This window comes from Podarcis vaucheri (genome assembly GCF_965113315.1).
Source record: "Podarcis vaucheri genome assembly, chromosome: 7".
Taxonomy (NCBI): domain Eukaryota; kingdom Metazoa; phylum Chordata; class Lepidosauria; order Squamata; family Lacertidae; genus Podarcis; species Podarcis vaucheri.
This window is the reverse complement of record NC_138765.1, coordinates 17,710,753-17,726,293: the sequence shown is the minus strand read 5'-3', so window position 1 is coordinate 17,726,293 and position 15,541 is coordinate 17,710,753. Positions and strand designations below refer to the sequence as shown.

Below are 15,541 nucleotides of genomic sequence, written 5' to 3'. Positions count from 1 at the left end.
AAGGGACCCTGAGGGTCATCTAGTCCAACCCCCTGCAACGCAGGAATCTCAGCTAGAGCATCTATGACAGATGGCCACCCAAACTCTGCTTAAAAACTTCCAAGGAAGGAGAGCCCACCACCTCCCAAAGGAGTCCGTTCCACTGCTGAACAGCTCTTAGTGTCAGGAAGTTTTTCCGAATGTTTAGTTGGAATCTCCTTTCTTGTAACTTGAAGCCATTGGTTCGTGTCCCACCCTCCGGAGCAGGAGAAAACAAGCTTGCTCCATCTTCCATGTGACAGCCCTTAAGATAGCTGAAGATGACTATATACCTCCTCTTTTCCAGGCTAAACATACACAGCTCCTTCAAGCGCTCCTCATAAGGCTTAGTATCCAGACCCTTGATCATCTTGGTCTCCCTCCTCTGCACATGTTCCAGCTTGTCAACATCCAACTTAAATTGTGGTGCCCAGAACTGGACACAGTATTCCAAGTGTGGTCTGACTAAGTCAGAATAGAGTGGTACTATTACTTCCCTTGATCTGGACTTCTGTTGACATGGTGAGCATTGTGCTGTAAGGCTATACATGCAATACAGTGGTACCTCGGGTTAAGAACTCAATTTGTTCTGGAGGTCCATTCTTAACCTGAAACTGTTCTTAACCTGAAGCACCACTTTAGCTAATGGGGCCTCCTGCTGCTGCCGCGCTGCCGCTGTGCGATTTCTGTTCTCATCCTGAAGCAAAGTTCTTAACCTGAGGTACTATTTCTGGGTTAGTGGAGTCTGTGACCTGAAGTGTCTGTAACCTGAAGCGTCTGTAACCCAAGGTACCACTGTATACATTAACTAGACAATAGCTAGTGCAATGGGTCAGCACGCCTGGCTGTTAACCAGAAGGTTGATTATTTGCGCCCACCTAGGGATGGCTGTGGGCATAGCAAGGGGTTGGGCTGGATGACCCTTAAGGTCCCTTCCAACTCTATGATTCCATGACTCTGTTTAACAGTGGGGCTAGATGTGCAAAAGGCTCAGCTGGGAGTAAGCCCCACTGATTCAGCGGGACACCTCTGAGCAGAAATAGTTAGGTTTCCAGCAGATGGGGGCTTTGCCCCATCCCCATACATCCCCTGAGGGGCTGAAGCCCCTCCCCATTCCTGTGATTGTAACCTGTTTTAACTGCTTTAACTGCAATTTTCACATTGTTGTCATCCACCCTGCTGGCGAAGGGTGAGTAACAAATATGATGATGATGAGGAGGAGGAGGCAAACCTGCTTTACAAAATGAATGCATGCTGACATTGTATAAACACTTGCTGTTGGAGGAAAAATCCAACGCAGATCAGAATGTGTCGCTTTTAAATGTGGATCGTGAAAGCAACCAAACAGGAGAAAGACCTTTCTTCAACAAATGCGCATCTTTGCATACCGATTTGTAGAAAAATTCCTTGCTCCCCACCCTCCACCCCACAAACCAAGACTGAACTCAGTGTATTTCCAATGTATTTTCTCCATTTTGTTTTAATGCAAGAATGCAGGTGACAAGAGACCCAGCTGATGAGCTCCCGAGAAGGTTGCATAGAAATAGGAAGGGAAGTTTCCCTTGGTGCTGTGTCGCCACATTGGGTTCCTTACAGGAGAATCTTCACCCTGTTGTCTCGTAGGGATCACTCTGAGGGAACAGCCCTGCTGGCTGGCTGACATTCAGCTTTTGCAAGAGAAACACCAATATTGGCCAAGTTCACCTTGCCACTTTGTACTGCAGTACAGAAAGACTCAGTAGTACAGCCCTTCAGAGTGGTGCTCATAGGCTGTCCTAAAGAGGAAAAACAAAGATCAGGGTAGAATTAGCCCTTCAGTCTTTTCTGCCCAAACAAGCTCATTCATCCCAGTTTATAGGCCCCTTTTCCATTGCCGTGCTCACAGTGGCGAAGGAAATCAAAATACATTGAAACTAAATGGGATAAAACAGAACATATGTCAAATAATATTTCAATAACATGTAAAGAGCCATGAAATTATTTGGATACAGATAAACCCTCTGTACAGTTGCACTCTTGGTTCTTCAATGCATTCTTTAAATAGCTAAAATGCCAGGATGGGGTGTTCTTAATGTTCTGATTTTCTGGATAGCTGGAATGCCAGTGCCAAATATGTTTTGACTTATTTGCCTTCTTCAGCAGCCCCTTTTGTTATGCAACATCCTTTATGCAGGAGTCCAGCCAAAATATATCCAAATCTCACTTGAGTGAAGGTTAAAAGCCAATTTCCCCAGCTGGCAAGGGTCTGCAAAAATTTGGAACCATCCGTGTAAAATGCTAAGACTCAATATTCAGGACAGTTTCCTTGCTAGAACAGGTCCCTCATCTGTTGTCGTTGTCTCTGCATAAGCAGCGGCATGAGGAGCATGCTAGGAATCTGCAGGGCTTCACACTTGGCAATGCCTTCCTCATCAAAGCAATAATAATAATAATAATAATAATAATAATAATAATAATAATTTATACCCTGCCCATCTGGCTGGGTTTCCCCAGCCACTCTGGGCGGCTTTCAACAGAATATTAAAATACAATAGTCTATTAAACATTAAAATCTTCCCTAAACAGGGCTGCCTTCAGTTGTCTTCTAAAAGTCTGGTAGTTGTTTTTCTCTTTGACATCTGATGGGAGGGCATTCCACAGGGCGGGTGCCACTACCGAGAAGGCCCTTTGCCTGGTTCCCTGTAACTGCTTCTCGCAGTGAGGGAACCATCAGTAGGCCCTTGGAGCTGGACCTCAGTGTCTGGGCAGAACGATGGGGTGGAGATGCTCCTTCAGGTATACTGGACCGAGGCCGTTTAGGGCTTTAAAGGTCAGCACCAACACTTTGAATTGTGCTCAGAAATGTACTGGGAGCCAATATAGGTCTTTCAAGAATATATGCTCCTTGCAGAGTGAGGTAAGGTGGCCCCCAAGACTGCCTGTCCTGTTGCTGCTTCACCACTGTGCTAGCCAATGCTGTTTAAACTTTATAAGCAGCAAATGGCTGACCGTTAATGTTCAAGAGCTTACTGCTGTTAAACTTTAAACCATATTTGCTTTGTGAAAGGGGCAACAGCAGGGGTGCTCTCGAGGGTCACCTCGTCCACAGTGCCTCGTTCTCAGAAAGGACCCCTCCTCAGAATGAGGCATGGATGACTCAGTACCATCAGCCAACCTGGGAGTCAGCTAAACAGCCACAAATAAAACGTTTTAAGTGCAATACAGTCATACCTCGTGTTACATCCGCTTCATGTTGCGTCTTTCCAGATTGTGTCCTGGAAGTACTGGAATGAGTTACTTCTGGGTTTTGCTGCTCATGCATGTGCAGAAGCGCCAAATCGTGCCGTGCGCCTGTGCAGACTTCAAGTTGTGGGCTTTTCATGTTACGAACGGGCCTCTGGGACGGATCCCGTCCGTAACACGAGTTACCACTGTATACAATGTGACACCAGATGGCGATGGTGAGCCTTATGCTTTTAAAAAAGCATTTTCAGAATGGTTTTTTATATATGTGTAGATTCCACCCTGGAAAGGGTGCTCATTTCAACTTTGCAGCAACCCTGGGTGCTAGGTAGCGGTTGCTGGGAGAGGGGGTGCAAATCTGCTACCCTTCCCAATCTGGTGAGTGGGGTAATGGTCCGAGGGTGGCCACCAGGTGGGTTCACAATCCAAAAGAGGAGAGAACTCATAAGCAATGTTTCATATTAAATCAATTACCTGCCATGAGTTGTGTGACCACCTCAAAGCAGTAGTCCTCAGAGCCAGTACAATCTACCATTTCCGGGTTGCAGCTTGCCAAAGAAAAGCAAGCAGGGCATTGTTTTCCATTGGTCGTGGTGTTGACTGGTGGCACTGGAAAGCAAAGGGAGACCAACAGTTTAAGTGTAGCATGGATGGCAAGAGACTGCACTTGGATTCAGGAAGTCCTGGGTTCAGCTTTTGATGCTGCCATAAAATTCTTGGCCAGAGGACAAGGTATTCTCAGCTTCAAGTCTCCAGGGGATGGAGAATTGGACCTGGCTGGTGGGACAGTGTCAGGCTTCGGGGAATAGAAATAACGGTGCTACCAATTAAGGTTCACTCCCCCCTCCGTCCCTATTAATCTACGTCACTCCTACGTCTTGTAATCTTAGTTTGTACCCTCTGCGCTTTCTGTTCTGAGACTTTCTGAGCTCTTTTTGACCTTGGGGAGGGCTTCTTCTTCTAGCTGTTCCCCATCCAGTATTTCCCAGCTTCTGCCTTCTGAACTATGCCCCTCTGCAAACCACTGTTCCAAATCTACACTGCCCTCCTGCTCCTGGCAAGATTCAGGATCAGGGGGAGGGGATGGCTCCCACCATTCCTCCTCAGCATGGTCCCTGACAGACAGGGTGTTTACCTTCCCCTGCACACCCCTTGCCCCCGCCCCCCGTTGGCGCCCCTGCTTGAGAGCCACTGACAGCCAGTCTAATAATACTGAGCTAGATGGCATTGAGATGGGCCATGCCCACTTTGGTTCTACTCGTTCAAGCAGGGGTCATTGTTAGAGCAAGCATCCTAGAGCATCTGCTTTGCATGCGGAAGGTCCCATGTTGAATCTCTGGCATCTCCAGGTAGGGCTGGGAGATACTCCTTGTCTGAAACCATTGAGAGCCACAACCGGTCAGTATAGACAGTGCCAAGCTTAATGGACCAATGATTTGATGTAAGGCAGTTTCCCATGTCAAATGTATACAGCATGCCCAATTTCACCCATTGACCCACCTGTCATGCAGGTATTTCGGACTCCTAAAGTTGGCAGTGGTTGACCAGCCTTCCTACTATTTGTTATTTGAGGTTTAGATGTTTAGTCATTGCTATTAGAGCTCCCACCCCAGACTGCATCCTTCTATTTTATGTCACAAACACCATGATGTAGCCCTGCTAGCACTGAGTTAGAAGAGGTCAGGAGAAAAACAGCAGCCCTGTACTTACACTGAGGAGAAGCTGTGATACAGGCATCTCCTGTGCAACAGCCGCCATTTGCCTGGATGACCCTATCCTTGCCAAAACGCATATGAACTGGTGCCAAAAGACTGCAGATGTCCGAAGACTGACAGGTTTTCACTGAGCTCAGAATGCTTTGTCCATCTGAGGACGAGGAAGAAACACAAGCACTTTATTAGAGATGTTCACCTGCCCAATTCTTCCTAGCAGCTTCCTTTGTAAGTCAAGAAGACTATACCAACGCTGGCCATTTAGTTTTTGAGAGTCCTGATTGAGTCTCTAGCCTGGGATTCTCTGGTTCTGCTCATGGTCCTCTAGTTCATGTTGGGCTCTCTGCAAGCCACCTCCTCTCTTACCAAAGTCACATTTTTAATAATAATAATAATAATAATAATAATAATAATAATAATAATAATACCCCATCCATATTACTGGATTGCCCCAGCCACTCTGGTCAGCTTCCAACATACTGTATATAACAACATAATGAAACATTAAACATTTAAAATACTTCCCTGTTCAGAACTGCCTTCAGATTTCTTCTAAAGGTTATATAGTTACTTATCTCCTTGACTTGGGGCCCTCAAGCTCCATACCCCCTAATATTTGTCTGATGAAAATAAGGACGTCCTACCATACCCTCCAACATTTCTCCAATGAAAAGAGGGGTGTCCTAATCTAAGGAAAAGTGGGACATTCTGGGTTCAAATCAGAAACCGGGATGACTTCTGTAAATCTGGGACTGTCCCTGGAAAACTGGAACACTTGGAGGATCTCTGATGCTGCCTAGTAATTTTCTTCTGCTCTTCTTTTTATAAATATAAATATTGCATATCCATGTATTTGGACTTTTAAAATGCAAATCACCTGAAACTGTGTTCATTGTATTTTTATGTACTTTTGCTTATTTCTTTGAAAGGAATTCTTTATTTCTTCAAGATCTGCAGGCACTAAGTGATCTCTAGATGGACCAAATAAAAATAACAACAGTAACAACAACAAAAGAAAAGCTTTAAAATTAGTGGCAGTGGAGAAAACCATCATTAAGACAGTGTTCCAGCCAATTACCGGAATGTGGACTGAAACAAGAAAGCCCTCAAGGCCTCCCGAAAGACTGAAAAAAAAGATGATCACATGTATTTCCTTCGGGAGGATATTCTAGAGATGTGGGTCCCCCATAAAGAAAGGCCCTGTCTCTGGCACTCACCAACCTAACAGTTCCCACAGGTGTACCTTGGAGCAGGGGGATAAGGCACCTTCAGCTCACTATAAGGCATCTTCAACTCTTAAGCCCATGTAGCTTGCATAGGACCTGTGGCCAATTCACTGTCAGGGCCTGCTTATGATCTCTCTCACCCACCTACTGAGGTTTTGCTCACACCAACAACACAAGTATCTTGCCCAGCGTCACAAGTCTTCTTCTGGCACGCAATATTGTCGGTGTTGAAGACCATGCAAGTTTCACAGTCCAGCGAGGCACCTGGATGCGGGAAGCAAAAAAAAGCAAACTAAAGTATATGGGACAGATAGAATTCTAAATTCAATAAAAGGGCAAAACCCACCCATTGGCAGCTAAAGTGATGTCCCTCTAAACCACCTGTGGCTGTTTCTAGACATCAGGAGCCTGTGCCTAGAAAGAAGACTCTGTAGAAAAATCTGCTACACAGAGACAGACAGACAACTCCAATTCTGTGATCAATAGCAGTTATGCAAACTGAGCAAATGTGTACAATTTCTTTTCCATTCTGCATTCTGCAATCCAGGCATGTCCAACAGGTAGATAGTGATCTACCGGTAGATCACTGGCCGCCTGTGGTAGATCACTGGCTCCCCCCAAAGAAGCTCAACAACTTTGGCTCCCCTAAGAAAAGCTCAACATTTTTGCCCTGCACCCCCCCCCCCCCAAAGGGGCTTTCCTCCCTAAAAAAAGCTCAACAACAACTTCGGCCTGAACCCCCCAAAAGGGGGTAGATCACTGTCAGTTTCTAGCTGTGAGAAGATCACAGTTTCTTGGGAGTTGGCCACCCCTGCTGTAATCATTTTGCACAATTTATTGTGGTTTAGCTGGCCATGCAGAGGATCGACGAACAATGCAATGCACTGAATCCCAGTGGCACCCACTGGAAATCTGACCGAAGCCTTTTAGAAGCTTCTAAGGGACGCAGGTGGCGCTGTGGGTTAAACCACAGAGCCTAGGACTTGCCGATCAGAAGGCCAGCAGTTCGAATCCCCACGACGGGGTGAGCTCCTGTTGCTCGGTCCCTGCTCCTGCCAACCTAGCAGTTCGAAAGCACATCAAAGTGCAAGAAGATAAATAGGTACTGCTCTGGCGGGAAGGTAGATGGTGTTTCCGTGCGCTGCTCTGGTTCGCCAGAAGCGGCTTAGTCATGCTGGCCACATGACCCGGAAGCTGTACACTGGCTCCCTCAGCCAATAAAGCGAGATGAGTGCCGCAACCCCAGAGTCGGTCACAACTGGACCTAATGGTCAGGGGTCCCTTTACCTTTACCTTAAGCTTCTGTAGACATTATCTAAACACCTTCAAGGGATTCCAGCTGATCCCTGCCCTCAGGGAACTTTTGTAAACCACAACTATCACCAGATGGTTCATACAGGCGAAAGCAGGTCACTTGATGCCATTGTGATATCAGGTGATAGGCAAGTGGGGAGCCCTGTCTGACTTGGCCCATGTAGTGGAGGTAAGGATCCAGCTAACCAGTCATATCCAGTAGCCCACCCATCTTGTGAAGCTATTCTGGATATTCACACCAATGAGGTGGCATCAAATGACATCTAGCTTGGCCTCCATTGATCCAAATGGAACAATTCCCTTTCCTATGGGACACTGAAACATTCCTTACCTATAGTAAGAAGCAGAGTGAAGAAGAAGAGTTCCAGGAGAGCTTTCATGGTGATAGGAAATACACGGTGCAAGAGTGGTTGCACAAAATATTTATCCGTGTTGCCTGAGGTAGCCGCAAAACCATTCAGAGCAATAAACAAGAAGAGTAAGCTTGTCAGCAGGAGCACAATCCAAAACATGACCAAACAGTTATATTGCCCATCTGGGAAAGCAGTGACTGTAGTTGCCATATTAGAATCCCATATGGCTATTGTGAATTCATATTTGGGGCAAGATTTTAGCTCCGAGCTCAGTTAGAAAACCATTTCTAGTGACAAAACCAACACTAGATTAACAAAGGTGGCATGCCATAGCATTTCTCTCATCATTAGATGCAAAAGACATGTCGTGAATTCAGAGTTTGGTTTTGTTCAAAAGGGTTCAAAATCACTACATCAACTTTTGCTTTATGTCAGATTACTGCAGCGTGAAAACCTCCAGTGGAGTATTATTTACTTATTTATTTACACTGGTACCTCGGGTTAAGAACTTAATTCATTCCGGAGTTCCGTTCTTAACCTGAAACTGTTCTTAACCTGAAACACCACTTTAGCTAATGGGGCCTCCTGCTGCCGCTGCGTCGCCGCTGCACAATTTCTGTTCTCATCCTGAAGCAAAGTTCTTAACCTGAGGTAGGATTTTTGGGTTAGCAGAGTCTGTAACCTGAAGCATCTGTAACCTGAAGCGTCTGTAACCTGAGGTACCACTGTATTATTTTTTTAAAAAAATTATATATTGCTGTATCATGAATATATATCACAGCAGTTTACAATGATATAAAAACATAAAATCATAAAAAGTTTATGATAAAAAGTTAACAGATTAAAGACAAACATCAATTTGTTTGCGGGGGGGGGGGAGAGTTGCCCATATGCCAATCTCCAGGTAGGGCTAGGACTACCCCCCTTCTGAAACCCCCAAGACCTGCTGTCAATCAATGTAGACCAGGGGTCGGCAACCTCTGTCCTGTTGGTCTGATTCTGTCAAGCCTTCCAATCTCACTTATGATGCTGTTTAGACCAAGCCATGTCTACTTGCCAAGACATCTTATATGAGACAAGGCTGGAGCAAAAGCAGTTTGCAGGCACTGCTGATCAGTGATGTCTTCCAAGGACAGTACTTTGAAGCACAAATGATCAGCAGATCACCAAGGCTTGCATAGTCTGTTCCTATGCCTGTATGACCACATCCAATTCTCTAAACTCAGTGTAGACAATGCCAGATGGGCTAAGAGTCTCTCTTTTTATTATTTGACAGTTCTGTATATTACAGTGGAGCCAAAAGCCTGCCAGAGTTCAGGGACATGGAAGAAGGACAACAGGAACCTCTCAAGGTGGAGCATGTGAAGATCTGCAGTGAATGATTAGCCAAAGTAAACTTTCTGGGAGTGTTTGAATAAACACGGAACTCATTCAACTCACTGTGACACATTTTATAATAATAATAATAATATAATATATTTTTTATACCCCACCCTCCCCTGCCAGGGCCAGGCTCAGGGTGGCTAACACCAAATATGAATTACAATAAAATGTAATAGAAAAAAACAAAACAACAACAACAACCAGTTAATTAAAATATGGCTTAAAATACAGCTTAAAATGCAGCCTCATTTTAGTAGTAGCCCATAAAACAAGACCATAAAGGGAGGAAACATCAGATATTCACCCGAGCCAGCTATCCTACATGGGCCAGCAAAAAAAGCCAAGGGAAAATTTATATACCAAATCCCATATAAGGGGTCAGAGTGAGTCAAAGCTGAAGGCCTGGTGGAACAGCTCCGTCTTGCAGGCCCTGCAGAAAGATGTCAAATCCCGCAGGGCCCTGGTCCCTTGTGACAGAGTGTTCCACCACGTAGGGGCCACTGCTGTAAAGGCCCTGGCCATAGTTGAAACCAATCTAACCTCCTTGAGGCTTGGGACCTCCAAAGTGTTGTTATTTATGGACCTTAAGGTCCTCCACGGGGCACACCAGGAGAGGCGGTCCCGTAGGTACGAGGGTCCTAGGCACACAATGCACATGCATTTCTGCTTTACATTAAACCTTGGTGAAACACAAGAGATTTCCAACTAGTTTGCAGTTGCACATCCTGTATTTGGACAAATTTTGATGAGAGCATCCTCTGATAAATTCCTGAAGTTGAACAACACAGCAATCGTAGTGGCGGGTTGGAGGGTGGAATTTGTTTGTCTTGCACCAAATTCCTTCCTGCTTTCTATTCATCATCTCACAATGAAGTAGAATTTTCCAGATAGCCCCCTGCTACTTTGAAGTTGGTCAAGTAATAAGAATGTTACAGGAGACTCTGTAACACGAAACACTATGTTCCTATCTACCCCTAATTCCTGCTCCTTCTCAGTGCTCCAACAAGCCTAGAACCCATGTTTTTTAGTGCTGTTCATGTCTTTCCAGGGAGGTGTGTTCCTGTCGGATTCTCAGGCCGCAGTCAGAGGTAACTGGCCACACTCCAGGCATTCGGCTTGAGATCCTTGTTGACCTCCCCGTCTGCGTCTCCCAGCAGGATACAGGCAAGGTCACTATCGGCGATCCCACTCAGCGTGAGAGGGACACACCTCTCCTCCCTCCTCCCTGCTTCCCTCAGGGAGGGGGAAAGAGACAGACAGAAATCTATTTACATGTCTTTATTTCTGTCATTGCAGCAGTACAGAGAAACACGTCTGCACTCTCCAGTCTCCAACAGTAGAGAGAGAAACTCCACCCCTGTACTTCCAGTACAGGTCAGATGATACTCTGAGCTAACATCCGGTGCTCAGAACAGTGAATAGACTGCCCCTTCATTCCCATGGTACAGTCCCAAACATCAACATCCTGTTTTGCATTCCAGACACCTGCAGCTCGCTCTTGCATTGGTGCTTTTTCCTGACAGTTCCCCCCTCCTCCTTACCTTAACTTTCCTCTGCCCAGATCCAGTCCAGAACCTCATGTAACAAAAGTTGGCAAGACCCCATAGTTTTCCTGGCACTCAGCCAGAGTCTGTGGGTCTTGCCTAATATATGGATTTTTCTGCATGCATGTTCTTCAAATGTAATATATGTTTGAATAGCCATTTCACTAATATATTATTTCCATGCATATTTTCCCCTAACGTTATTCGACTTGAGAACTGCACTGCAAAATTCAGATGAGTTGCAGATTTTGAAGGGTGGCTGTACAGTGGTACCTTGGGTTACAGACGCTTCAGGTTGCAGACTCTGCTAACCCAGATATAGTACCTCGGGTTGAGAACAGAAATTGCATGGTGGAGGCGCGGCGGCAGCGGGAGGCCCCATTAGCTAAAGTGGTACCTCAGGTTAAGAACAGTTTCAGGTTAAGAACAGACCTCCAGAACGAATTAAGTTCTTAACCAGAGGTACCACTGTATTTCAGTTCAGAAAGTGTGGATTTGATAGGTTCAGCTGCAAATGCAAAATGGGTCAAATTTCTCATCCATCCCTACCTAAAGGCTTTGTACTGTGAAAAGTAGCATGTACTCTACATCAGGGATTTAAGGCTAGCATGCAGTTGACACTTCAACCCAAGGAGTATAGACATATTGATAGCACAATGGTATAAATTAGGCTTGCCATACGTCAGGAAAATTCCTGGCTTTTGGGTGTAAAAATGGCATCGGGGGAACTTTGCCGAATTGGCAAAATGTCAGCAGAAACAGCTCCAAAATCTTTCTTCTTATTTTTTTTGGGGGGTGGGGTGGGGGCTTCCTAAAAAAAGCTCATCAACTTCACAAGTGTCAGGAAATATTGCAACCCTAGTATATATGAGCTTCCTCACTGTGATCCCTCCCCCAAGCTCTTTCATAACTGGAACAAGCCAAAAGCATAGTGCAAATGACAAACTGCAGAGCTTCCCAGTTTGCCAGGGTATAGGGGCAACAATACTACAATGAAATTGACATGTGCCTTTTATTGCCCTATGTTTAAAATGTTTAAAATAATGTACTTAAATTAACTTGTGCCCAAACCAAATCAGGCTGTTTAGGAGGATCCAGCTTTGGGCCATGCCGGGACAAGACAGTCCCAGATCAGGTTGCCCAGGGCTCTCAAGGTGGCACAGATTTCCTTAACCAGCATGTTCCTCATAGGGAAGGCATGGAAGAAACCAACTCCTGCAGGATTGAACCCTCCTACTCTTGGAGGCATAGTTTCTCCTCCTTTCCCTGCCCTCATCTCAACCACATGTTTAATTGGGATTTTTTAATATATTAAAAAACCCCTCAACATTAGCCCAATTGCCAGATTAATTCAGGGATAGTTCCAGGGTGGGCCAAGTGTTCCTAAGGATTAGCAATTATTGATTCCCCAAACTATTTAATTTCTTTTTCTCCCCTACAGTAAGATTTCAGAAAGGGCTTTTGAAAGGCCCCAGTGACATCTGGAATCCTATACTAATCAGCCCTAAGATGACATACACAGAATGCTTTTCTATTGCTTTCTTCACCATTTTAAAAATCATTGGTTTTGCTCCATCATACTGGAAACTCTTGAGAGTCCCATGGACTGCAAGAAGATCAAACCTATCCATTCTTAAGGAAATCAGCCCCGAGTGCTCACTGGAAGGACAGATCCTGAAGCTGAGGCTCCAATACTTTGGCCACCTCATGAGAAGAGAAGACTCCCTGGAAAAGACCCTGATGTTGGGAAAGATGGAGGGCACAAGGAGAAGGGGACGACAGAGGACGAGATGGTTGGACAGTTGGCAAATTAAATTATTTGAATATATAGAATTGGCAAAAATGACGCTGAATATCAGACAGCAGAAAGGGACAAAGTTTATTGATGATTGGACCAAATTTATAACATATATGGAAACAAATTCTAGAGATTTAAAAATCACAGTAGGTTTAACATAATCCTTGTGATGTGTAGATGATACAAAATGAAAACTGCAGAATGGAACTATTATTTTACATAACCTAAAACCGAGATGGAGGGAAGTCAACCATTATTTGTTGTTAATTAATGTCTGTCTTTTGGTCTGTTTATCCTTTGTGTTTTGATTGATGCTTTCTTTTTTCTTTGGTGTGTTTATTTGTTTTTCTTTTTCTTTGTTGTTTGGTTACTGAAAATTAATAAAAAGAATTGGGGGGGGGGAGAGAGATGGTTGGACAGTGTTCTCGAAGCTACCAGCATGAGTTTGACCAAACTGCGGGAGGCAGTGGAAGACAGAATGCCTGGCATGCTCTGGTCCATGGGGTCACGAAGAGTCGGACATGACTAAATGATTAAACAACAACACAACAACAACAACTTCAAACATGCATCTCCATATTCTAATAATCGAACAACTTTGTAAATATTAAGTAACATATCCCACTATAGCACAAAACCTTACTAGACTGGTGGATCAAGCCAGTTAGTAGGCAACTTCTTACCAGAGCCTAAAGCTGTGTGTAGATGGTCTCAGATGGTAGGAGAGCCTGAGGATTAAAAAGATGAGGGAACGAGAGAGAGAGTTCCTGCACAGACTAACATGGGACCTTTTATAGGACGTTTATCCTAGGATCCCTACCAGTCATGTGTTGACATTTTCCTATACCAGCTTGCACTGTTACAAAACCACCCTTACACTCCTTGACCTTAGCTTTTACTCTATAAACTTGTTGACTATTCTAAATCCTTGAACTATGAAAAACACATTTATTTAATTTTTGGAATACGTTTCATAATATGCCTGACACGCTATAGCTTTCCTTTTCAATCAAACCAGTGGACAACTCTATCAAGAGTCTTTCCTTTACTGCATGTGTAGAGAACCATTGGCCCTCCAGTTGCTGCTGAACTGCAAATTGCAGGGGCCGATGGGAGTTGCAGTTCAAGAACATCTGTAGGGTCAAAGGTTCCCCACACTTGATTTACAGAGCTTTTTCTTTTTCTTTCAAAAATGCCAAAAACCACAATTTGCCAAAGATCCAGGACAAAGTGCCACATTTCAGAAATTGTCCCCTGAAGTCAATCCTGATAATGTCCGGACGTATGGTAGCTCTCGCATAATTCTAGGGTTTTCTCAGCACTGTGAAACAACTAAGTAAAGAAACAGGGACTCCCAGAGGGTCTAGGGCTAGGGTGGGGAACCTCAGGTCTGTGAGGCCAAATGTGGCCCCATAAGGCCTTCCAGTCTGGTCCTCAGAAATCTCCCCAAGCCGTAACATGGGTGGACTTTGGTAATCTTTTGCATACTGCTCTATCATCCTGATTTAAGTGGGACATCCCGGAATTGCAGAAGCCACCTCAGCTTCTGACTGGATCCCACAATTTCCATTTTTTGGTCTGGCACTCTGGTGCGAGTCCATTGGCTTGCACCAGAGCACTGGACCAAAAGTCACTCATTTCTTGGTCACGCACTCTTGTGGGAATCAGCTGGCTCCCACGAGAGCTCAGGATCCAAAAAAACCCAAGCGTCCCGATTTTGATCAGTGGGACGGTGGAGGGTATGCTTTTGTAATATGGCGCTTTGTGTGAAGCCAACATTTGGCGCCCCCAAATGGATCTTCTCAGTTATGGATCTTCTCAATTTTGGGCCCACTCCACTCAGCACAGTGTGTAGGGGAACTTCCTACATCGCCACAAATCGCATTGGCCATATCCTCATTGGCCCAACTTCACCTCTTCCCAGGCTGGAGGACAGAGTGTAAGATAATATGTAGAAACTAGCCTACTGTAGGAAGATAAAATCCACATCCATTGCTTTGACCACTTTTGTCTCTGGCTACACCCACAAACTGGCATTTGCCAGAAGGTTGCCCAGAAGAAAATAAGACCCTGGGACTCGAAAAGGTTTTGCACGCCTGATCTAGGGTCTCATAGGGAGGGATTTTTGAGCGGAATGGTGATTCTGAGAAAGATTAGAACTAACAGTGGACATTTCCCTATTCTGAGTCTTCTCGACTAATGCTTGTAATTGCCATGCCAATCTGGATACAGCCTGAAAGAGCACACACGGATCTAGTACAAAGGGAGTGTGGGTTTTTATTAGGGCAAGTAAAATCTAGTTCTCAGCAAGATCTATATCTGGTCTGAGTACCAACCCAGATTAAAGGCGGAAACTCACACGAGCAACTTCATTTAGAATACTGTTACTCTGTTTTTCTAGTCAGCTTTGGGTGCAGGCAGAGAGTTCAAGCTGCAGGGAACAAACACATTAAAATGCTCAAACATTAATTCAACATTTTTTTATTGGGGTGAAAATCAAATCCATTTCCTGCCTAGAAAATTAGTGCAAACAGTACGACTGCATTTACAATCCATTAGAAACAACTTGTTCCAATGGGAGTGTATGTGGTGGGTACTTTTTAAGAGGTCCAGGAGTAATAGAATCATAGAACTGTATAGCTGGGAGGCACCCCAGGGGTCATCTAGTCCAACCCCCTACAATGCAGGAATCATAGCAAAAGAATCCCTGACAGATGGCCATCCAGCCTCTGTCTATAAACCTCAACAAAGAAGACAACATAACAAGACTACAGAAAGGGTCTGGAATAATAATAATAATAATAATAATAATAATAATAATAATAATAATAATAATAATGTTATGTATTGAAGTCCTCACCCTGGCCACCAGGAGTATCGTGTATATAGTTTTCACTCAGGTCCACATAAGTTAATTTAGGTGGGAAACCCTGGGCTGCTGTTGTTACAATGTTGACAGCCGGCTGCCTAT

The 15,541-nt window shown here is 44.6% G+C and overlaps 1 protein-coding gene across 3 annotated transcripts; it reads right to left on the bottom strand.

The window, feature by feature from the left end:
- Nucleotides 1-1,519: 1,519 nt before the first annotated feature.
- Nucleotides 1,520-14,948, bottom strand: LOC309537311 (phospholipase A2 inhibitor gamma subunit B-like). 3 transcript variants are annotated; one of them, XM_082232156.1, is made up of 6 exons: nucleotides 14,930-14,948; nucleotides 7,824-7,928; nucleotides 6,323-6,442; nucleotides 4,951-5,106; nucleotides 3,715-3,849; nucleotides 1,520-1,793 (listed from the first exon to the last, which is right to left on the bottom strand). In XM_082232156.1, the coding sequence occupies exons 2-6, from the start codon at nucleotides 7,870-7,872 to the stop codon at nucleotides 1,645-1,647; spliced, it is 609 nt and encodes a 202-aa protein (XP_082088282.1). In that variant the 5' UTR covers nucleotides 7,873-7,928; nucleotides 14,930-14,948; the 3' UTR covers nucleotides 1,520-1,644. The 3 variants fall into 3 exon arrangements, with proteins under 3 accessions (XP_082088282.1, XP_082088281.1, XP_082088283.1); XM_082232155.1 differs by lacking the exon at nucleotides 14,930-14,948 and adding an exon at nucleotides 13,254-13,357; XM_082232157.1 differs by lacking the exons at nucleotides 7,824-7,928; nucleotides 14,930-14,948 and adding an exon at nucleotides 7,472-7,579.
- Nucleotides 14,949-15,541: the final 593 nt, after the last annotated feature.